The sequence below is a fragment of the Phocoena sinus genome, chromosome 14 (genome assembly GCF_008692025.1).
Source record: "Phocoena sinus isolate mPhoSin1 chromosome 14, mPhoSin1.pri, whole genome shotgun sequence".
Taxonomy (NCBI): Eukaryota; Metazoa; Chordata; class Mammalia; order Artiodactyla; family Phocoenidae; genus Phocoena; species Phocoena sinus.
In genome coordinates this window covers 52,990,374-52,999,247 of record NC_045776.1, presented here as the reverse complement: position 1 = coordinate 52,999,247, position 8,874 = coordinate 52,990,374, and the positions used below count along the sequence as shown (strand labels likewise).

Below are 8,874 nucleotides of genomic sequence, written 5' to 3'. Positions count from 1 at the left end.
CCTTTAATATTATTGTGATACATTTATTGATTTATTAATTGTATGCATTAATATTTAGGATGAAAACTTGGCAATTTAAATTAAATTGTATGTGACTTATTATAAGTGATTTTTATTACATTTTTTTAACCCAGAAATAGCAAGGGCTCCAAAATAAACACCACTGAGAAATTTATGGGAATTTCATATGAAGGCTTTGCTTTAAAGTTTGTTAATATGACTAAAAAAACATCCACAAATGACTTTTCACATTTTGTCCTGGACTTCAAAGTACATTTTCTTTTAAAGATATTTAATTAACTCTTTGCTTACTCATATCCTTTTTCCTTCTGCCCAAAGCATTTTAATCAGAGACAGTTGTTTATAGATCTCTAAACATATTTTTAAACCTCCAAAGTTAAGTCATTTTTATACAGAATTTTATGGAGACCAATTTAGTGTGCAGAGTTACTTACAAAATAACAATGTTAGATTTCTATTTCAAAGGTGTAACTAATACCCAGTTACTATCTCCCACCACTGGATAGCAACTTTCTGAGTACTGAGCAATGTATTTACACACTAGGGGACGGAAATTAATCTAAATTGAGCATCCTATAAAGGTTCCAATATCTTCACCTATTTATGAGCTTAGTATCTTCTTAGGCGTCTCCATCTAAGTAGCTACTTTAAATTTTTAGTCGAATTCAGTAACCCATCAAGCAGATATTAAAATACAATTTATGAAAATACATGGATGATTAGATATTCCAGACATGAAAAATCTTATGGTCGCTAAAGAAAATACTTTAAGAGATTTTAAAGTAGTTATTTCCTGAATGTCTTTTTTCCCCACACATTAGACGAAGTTGCATTGTTTATAAAAATTTATTCATACAAATTTTACACACTTTATATAACAGTTATCAAAGTCCTAATTATAGATATCATGTGTGTAATAATACTCGGGTAAGATGTTTTTATAATCAGTTGCACATAAAATAAGAGCTTCAAGACTAACATCTATCTAAATTATCACTATATCATAAATCTGCTCCAGGTTATTAGTAAGGCTCTTGGCATTTCTAAAAAATATACAAAAGATTAAACTGGGTGATCACTGTAAATGCTTGCAACTAGCCACGGGAACACTAAATTAGACTTTGTAAAGAAAAGGTTAACTAGAGCCCTATTTCACCACTAACAGCTGACACAAATACAGAAAACTGCCCATTATCCAAGAAACAAATAAGACTAAAATGCAAGCCGATGTGTTGCAGCATTGTAGGGCCACTAAATAGCCATCTGTGATTCGTGGCGATTTAAAAGGCGAAGAAAGGCACTAAAGCTGCAAACTGCATCCCGTGTCACATTGCCTGAGGAGACTGCAGAATTAAAGAAAGATTGATTCTGTACACAGGACTCAGGCATAGATCGAATGCCTCTGTGCTTTCACTGTTTGCAATGTGATCTCCCAGCAGCATCCATCCCGCCTGGGAATGCAAATCCAAGTCAGTTTTCTTTGATTTATGACTTCATACTGATCAAATCCGTAAAGGAAAAGGAAAGGTCCTTTAAACTTTACAAGCTAATGTTTAATCTTTTCTTGTTTTGTTTTGTTTTGTTTTTTTCAAAAGAACTTGGACCTGAAATTTGGGAGTTTGGCTGGCTGGTTTGCCTGTTGTTGCTTGAGCTGGTTGCTGGGTGAAGGTTCTTTTGTTTATTGAGATTACTTGACAGGTTCAAGAAATTGATAGAAAACAGACAGACATGCTTTCTGTAGCCAAGAAAGAATACAAGGGGACATTCTCAGGGCCTATTGGAGCTTGCTTACCTCACTCTTGACCACAAATATAAGATAGTACTCATACATATGAAGATGAGATTTAAATGATTTATCAGTTAGTACAACTGACCAACATGTGAACACTACACATTCTAATATGACAAAGGTTGGTTTTATGAAATAAATTTTACTAAGCAATAAGCCATAATGTAGAAAAATACATTTTACCTACAAACTCAATCAACAAGAAACAAAAGATTCATATTTAGTGCATAATTACTTAGTGGTAACTACACAAGGGTTCCTATACTTTACAATAAGTGCTAGCATCAAACAACAAAAATATTAAGAAGCATTACAAATTTAAGAGAAGTGAATGAAAAATGGTAAACAGTACTTTAAAAACTGGTGCGAGAGGGTGGGAAAGAAGTCTTCAGAAAACCACGAAAGAAAAGGGTGGCTCCTACAGAGCAAGGTTCAAAGGGGAGGATCCTGGCCATTTCACAAGATGAGAAGCATGGACAGCACTGGAGAAAAACACATTGTACTTTGCATCCATTTCCAATACCCAGCACCCAAAGTCAGGCAGGCAGGGGACTACGGTGGGACTCGGCTTATGCCCAGCTCCCAGGCCTGAGGCAGCCCCCAGCCAGTCCCTCTCCAGGAGGGTCCTCCTCCTACTGCCGTACGCTCTGCCTTTTCCAATATTCCTACATTTCCTTCACTTTGTTCCAATTGCCCTAACCTTGGAATATTGGGGTCCCTGGAAGTACAGAAAAGGGAGCTTCCTATTCAAGTCTCCCTTCTCTGTAGAGTCCAATTCCTCCCCCAGGGAGTGGTATGAATCCTGGGGAGAAGCGCAATTTGGATCCAGCTGTTGTTTTATCAGGAGAATTTCCTTCTGGGGTGAGTCTGAAGAGAAACAAATACACATAAAAATAGAATCCAAGAAAGCAGAAGTATTGGAATTGCCACCCAGCGAGGGGGACAGTGGCTAGTTGAGTCCAGCTGGGATTGAAGCAGCCTGCCCCAAAGACTCACTGGGAAAGAGTGCCCTTCAGCAATTCTCCCAAATCATTACTCAAAATCTCCCTGGAGCAGGGCATCACTGTTTATGTACAGTAGCAAATGGTCGGTATTAATATCTTCAGGCCTGTAGTGGATAAAAATACTGTCCTTTTAATTCCAGTTTACAAAAATAGGAGTAATATTCAAAACAATGATTGTCTATTTTTCTATTTATTTTATATAAAAACAAACAGCTCAGGCGAATTTTCAATCCTTGTGCACACTTTGAACTGCTTTCAATTATACTTTTATATATATATTCTTAATATATATTTGTAATATATATATATATCAATATCAATAATTGGTCCACAAAGTATATCTGTGCATTCTCTAGTGCTTTGTAAAAAGAAAAACAATATTATTATCAAAATATTCATTTAATGGCTTTACTTCATACATAAATACATGTTTGGACAGAACACAAGAGCCATGACTGTTCAGTCAGTTGGGAAAATGACTTTTCAGTGTGTCAGGGTTGTATACACAGGGTAGCTGGTAGCTCATCGCTACAAATACGCTATTCGCCGTCCTTTGTTTTTAACCCTTTGTTTATACCTTTTCCCTAGGACGGCCGCCAAGTATTTCTTAACAGCCATTTGTTTCCGGTAGCGGCTGTAGCTGTCCGTGAAGATTCCGTCCGAGTGGCGCTTGGAGAGCGGCTCCGAGTCGTCCTCCGCGCCTCCGCCCAGGTTCCCACTGCAAGGAAAGAAGTCGGGAAGAGGGTGGCGGGGCGGGAGACACAGGTTGAATAGTTGCTGGAGGCAGACGGGCCCCACCCCAAGCGGGAGTCTTCAGGGAGGACGCCGGCTCTCAAAGCCCACCGGGCCGCCTTGCTCGGCCAGAGAGCTGCCGGAGGGAGGGCTGCGATGGGAACCCTCACTCCTCCCTCCCCACCGACTATCTTGGGGCACTAAGTCCTTACAGAATGGGCCCCAGATGAGGTCCGGGCCAAAGGCAAGCGACTTAAGGCCAACCTCTCTCCGAACGCTGCCCGCTGAGATTTGAATATCCATGCTTTTGCGCTCAATCGTCCTGACCGTACCTGGCACACCCCCACCCAACCCCACGTACAGAGAAAATAACCGAAGAGCCCTAAATTTCAAGTTGGCTGCTGCCGTGGAGTTTACATCGATCTCGCAATTCCTAGTCAGACATGAACACTCCTCTCCTGCGCGCTAAAGTGAAAAACGTGATAATAATATAAGTAGACAGGCTGTAGGCAATATTATTCATCGCATGAATTATTAATTGAGGAAAATGTAATCTTTTGTCCCATGGGCTTTATTAAAATGTTGCCTTCTGCTGAGAGATGCTCCACGCAAGCCCAGTGCTCTGGGTTTGTCTGGCACCAGCAAAAACTGTTTCCTTAAGGGTCCAAATCTGAGGATTTGTTTGTTTCGAACTGAATTTACAGTGAAAGAAAAATGAGGAAAGAAAAAGTCATGCATAGAGGCTATCCTAGCCAATCGTCCCACGAAGCTTGAAGGTTTTGAAAGCCTGGGGTGGGGGAGGGGGCTTTTTCTTTTTTTCAATTATTCAAAACGGATCAGATTCCCCGCGTTTCCTGCCTTCTCCCTTCCCCGCCCAGTTCCCGAGCTCTCTGGCCAAACTTAAGTCGCGGTCTCCGAACCTTAGTCTGCGTCCGGGAGCTGGCCCGGCAGACCCTGCGGCGCAGACGCACCCTCGGCCCCACGTGCACGCACGGACGTAGAAGCTGCGCCGCCCGCCCAGCACGCATTGGCACAGATACCCACCCCGGCGCTCGCGGGGGCGCGCCATTACGCGCGGGTTAACTCTTTCGCAAACTCTTACCCCACGCCCTTGGCCGTGAGCGTCTGCAGGTATTTCCTGGCGGACAGCTGGTCCAGCACTTTGCGGTAGGCCTTGTTAAGGACCCCGTGGGCGAAATCTCTAACAAGGAGGCAAAGTGCGCGCCTGGGGTCACTGACTGTCCCCAAGTGGCAGCCCCAGGTCCCCAGCTGGGCACGCACGCCCCCCGGTGCTCCGGGAGGCTGCCGGGGAAAACCCCAGAGGCAAGGCAGTCGGGGAGGACTCTTGGGATGTTCCCGTGAGTGCCAGGAACCGGAGTTCGTCCTGCCTTCCGGGGACCGCAGGTGTGGAACCCGGCCAGGGCGCGCACTCACTGCCACTCCTTGGGCCACGGACCTTTCGTCCCCACGCGGCCCTCATGTCCACACAAACCGGCCCGCTACTAACTTTCTCTCGCTCTCGTGGGAACCATCCCGGGAGAGGAGAGGCTTGAGGGCTTTTATGAAAAAGAACCTACTCGATGGGCCACCCCTTGCCCCTTTCTCCCTCCCAGTCCTGGGCCGGCGCGGGGCCGTGCGGTGGTACCTTTCCTCCGCCGGGTAGTAGAGCGCGTAGGCGTCGCGCAGCGCGGAGGCGGGGCTCCCCACGCCAGGTGGATCCGAGTCATAGAAGTCCTGCAGCGGGTTTCCGTCCTCGTCGTACGCCTCGTCCTCCGGCCTGCAGCGGTAGTCGGGGGCACGAGGAGTGGTCACTACAGGTCCCTCCTCGGCTCTGCGAGGACCCAAAGATCCCTAGGGGCTCTCACGATTTTCCTTCTTCCTAAAGGCGCCCCTTGGAGAACTGCCTCTTCTTCTAGGACAGGGGTGCGGGTAGAAGTAGGAGGAGAAAGCTCCACCCAACAGAAATTCCCACCCCTCCTCTCGCGGGTGCAGGGTCGCCCTGCCCGGGCCGCGGCCTCAACGGGCACTGGGAAGCCGAGGCGTCTGCGCCGACTTAGCACACCTGGCCACGGAGGAGGACCGCTCCGTTCCCGGCCTGGCGCTTGAGCCTCCGTCCACAAGCAGCGGCGGGCAGAGATGAGAAGGGCTCTAGGAGAGAGACGCTGGCCACGCGAAGACCGGATGGGGGAGGCCGGGAGCCAGAGAGGGTGGATGGCGGGGGAGGCCGGGAGCCAGAGAGGGTGGATGGCTGGGGAGTCCGGCGGCCAACGCCAGCAGCCACCCCCACCCAGCCTCCGAGCCCAGGGGAGTCCTTCCCCGCGCAGATGTAGGTCACGGAGAACCTCCGGCTTCTATTTTGGGCGGGAGAGGATCTGGCAGGAACATGAGTAATAGATGCCCCTAAACTTAGCCTGTTTGGCAGCGGCTCATTCTGTGGCATGTCCGCGCCCTCCGGTACCTCTTGCCCGGAGAAAGTGCCAGGCACACGGGACTTTGAAAATAGCTGGGGGTGTAATAAGGCTTTTAAGTCCAGTAAGTAGATAGTTCGCGCTAATATGTTAGCGGTGGCGGGGCGGCGGGACAGCATCTCAACCCAGAGGCAAAGGGAGAGGGTCAAAGGGTCAACAGGGGACCGAGAGACAACGATCTCGCAGTCGCCCTTAACCTACCAACTCAATCCTTGATACAGGACGGGAGAGGTGGGTTAGTATACACAACCCACTCGCTTTCGGCCGCTGGAGACACTAGGAAAGCGGCCAAGGCAAGTAGCGCGCTTTAGGAGGGGTTAACCATACTTCGTTACTTCGGTTGCCTTTCCTCCATCCCTGGAGAGGTAGGGGCAAGGCATTGCTGCGCTCGCCCCACACCCAGCCTTTCCTCGGCGACGCGCCTGTCTGCCCTGGCCCGGCTGCTCGGAGTCTCCTGGTCTTTCTGAGCACTTCCACCCCGTACCCCGTGCCCAGATGCTGGAATCCTAATACCGAAGCCAGAACCCAAATCAATGGTCAGCGACCCCTAAGGAGATCATTCTTGGGCACGGCTCGGAGGAGCAGCTTTGCGGTCAGAACGCGCGCTCCTCGCCGCCGGGAGCCCGGTGCACAGCGGAGTGCCGATGCTGCGCTGCGCTGCGAGCTTCCACTCTCCCGCTGACAGGCCCGGGACTCTGGGGCTGCGGCGGGGAACCTGGGCAGCGCCGACCGATTAGAAACCCGGAATTGGGGGTGGGTGGGGGAAGCCAGGGTTACTCCTGCCTGGGGTGGGTAGGGCTGCCTTCCCAGTACTGCCTGCCAGTTTGGTTTCTGTTGCTCCTTTGCATCCATTTCATCTATTTCCCCCTCCCTCATCTTTGTTTTCCTTCTCTCAAATAGCTTCTTAACTCTACCCGGCCAACACTCCCTCTCCCCAAGACTCAAAATGCAGTTGGAAAACCTATCACTTGAGAGGAAGCTCTTCCAGTAGAAAGAATTCGAATTGAGGTGAGGAGAGCAGAGGAGAGAGAGGGAGACCCCGCCCCGATAGTCCCGAACAAGCTGTAACAAAGCAAAGTCCACGGGAGCTTCACTCTCAACCACCCCCCCCCCCCAAACTGGCTCCGGGAGCCAAAGTTCTCCTAACTCAAGCTAAGAATAGGGAAAAGAAGTCAACTCAGGGCCCGGCCCTGCCCCCCTCCCGTGGGAGGGGTTGGGGGAGGGGAGGTTTCTCCAGCCCGCCGAAGTGCGCTCGGTCCACCCAGGCGCCTCGGCTGCGGCGGGCTGGGGGAGGGGGGCTGAGGCCCAGCGGAGTCTGCCGGGATCCTCCCGCTGAGCCACGGCCACTGACCCGCGGCCGGACCCAGGCTGGTGGCGGTGCAGTGGGGGCGCATGGGGAGGTGGTGGTAAGCCTGACCGGTCGTAGCCTGACCGAGGAACTGCAGGAGGGCGACCACGAGGAGGTGTCAGGGGAAGGGAAGCCCCGGCCTCAGCTCAGCTAGGGCAGCCAGCACCTACCTGATCCCAGGAAACCGGAGTCCGGCGGCGGCAGGTGAGCAATAGACGCTGCTGTGCATTATTATCCCGTAGACCAGCAGGGCCAGCCTCACTCCGCTACACATGGTCATTCTGCGCAGGACGCGAAAGAGAGCACACAGCGGTCAGAACGCCACTGGCCTTCCACCCTCCGACCCCTAGAAACTCCCTGAATTGAGGGAGGGACGGCGCTCACCTCTGACTCCCAGTATTGAATACGGCTTAATGACAGCCGGCGCGCCCCCGCCACTTCCTTCTCGCTCTAGTTAGAAAGTATATGTATATACCCAACGCCCAATAACTCGCCAGATCTGGTACGAAGGAAAGCTAACTCGTACCCTGATGCTGGCGAAAGAATTAGCAGTCAGGTGAGTTGTTTGGTTTGGTAAGATTTTTTTCCCCTTACCATTCAACTCTTACCGCTGCCAGGAGAGGGTTTGCTGCCAAGTAGGACGGCGGGCAAAGGGCTTCTCCAAGTTTCTGCGCTGGAGTCACAACCCAAGAGGCATCACCGTCTGGCGTTAGTGTCTGAGCAGAAGCCGCAGCAACGAGCAGGAGCAGCAGGAGGAGCTGAAGGACTTGTTTGCTGAGGCCGGTATTCTGTTCAAAAGTTTGTGGACGCTCAGGACTAGGAGGGAGCGTGACACCGAGAGAAGGGGGCGAGGAGAGAGATATAGAAGGAAGAAGGAGGGGGCGACGAGTTAAGAGGGGTGGGGGACAAAGTGGCCTTAAGTTCACGGAGAGAAAGAAGTGATAAGGAAAGAGGGAAAGTCTTAGAAGGAGACGAAGGAAAGAGAGAGGGCCGCGGCGCAGCCGGCGTCTGTGGGAGCCACTTGGTCAGGCAGCTGCGCGAGTCGGCAGCGCCTTCTCTGCTCAGAAGTCCCTCTGGCTGCGTCTGAAGCTGCGGCTTCTGCTGGCTGCTGCCGGTGGTTACAGAGGTGACCGGCCCTCTGCTCCTGTTTATATGTGCAGTTAGCAGAAATCAATCCGAACGTGGCTTTGGAAGAGCCTTCTTTGTCAACATCTGTCTGCCCATGGCCTTTAAGTACAGAATATTTTGTTGCACTCCGATTTTTATTCATGGAATGACTTCCTTTTTTTTTTTTTTTTTTCCAGTCACGTAATGATCGGGTATCAGAAAAAGACGTCAGCATCCTAGTCCCTCAAGGAACATATTAACTATTCTGTGCCGTCCTCTTGGATAAGATCCGGAGTCATCGACTTCTCATAAACACCTTTCACTCATACAGTACAATTTTAAAGAAGTTTAATTGTTTTGATTGTTTTCAATTTTACCCACTTCTCAAGGATGGGTAAAGAATTC

General features: G+C 49.8%; 1 protein-coding gene across 2 annotated transcripts; it reads right to left on the bottom strand.

Annotated features, from left to right (window-relative positions):
- Positions 1–848: 848 nt before the first annotated feature.
- Positions 849–8,604, bottom strand: ADCYAP1 (adenylate cyclase activating polypeptide 1). 2 transcript variants are annotated; one of them, XM_032602985.1, is made up of 5 exons: positions 7,957–8,152; positions 7,533–7,643; positions 5,192–5,323; positions 4,649–4,747; positions 849–3,532 (listed from the first exon to the last, which is right to left on the bottom strand). In XM_032602985.1, the coding sequence occupies exons 2-5, from the start codon at positions 7,640–7,642 to the stop codon at positions 3,343–3,345; spliced, it is 531 nt and encodes a 176-aa protein (XP_032458876.1). In that variant the 5' UTR covers position 7,643; positions 7,957–8,152; the 3' UTR covers positions 849–3,342. The 2 variants fall into 2 exon arrangements, with proteins under 2 accessions (XP_032458876.1, XP_032458875.1); XM_032602984.1 differs by having other exon boundaries at positions 1,865–3,532; positions 7,971–8,604.
- Positions 8,605–8,874: the final 270 nt, after the last annotated feature.

Excerpts from the sequence above, each read along its gene's own strand:
- ADCYAP1 (XM_032602984.1), bottom strand. The coding sequence starts at position 7,642 with ATGACCATGTGTAGCGGAGTGAGGCTGGCCCTGCTGGTCTACGGGATA. Across the intron at positions 4,748-5,191 it reads TACTACCCGGCGGAGGAAAG|AGATTTCGCCCACGGGGTCC; the intron begins GTACCACCGCAC and ends CCTCCTTGTTAG. Across the intron at positions 3,533-4,648 it reads CTCACGGCCAAGGGCGTGGG|TGGGAACCTGGGCGGAGGCG; the intron begins GTAAGAGTTTGC and ends CTTTCCTTGCAG.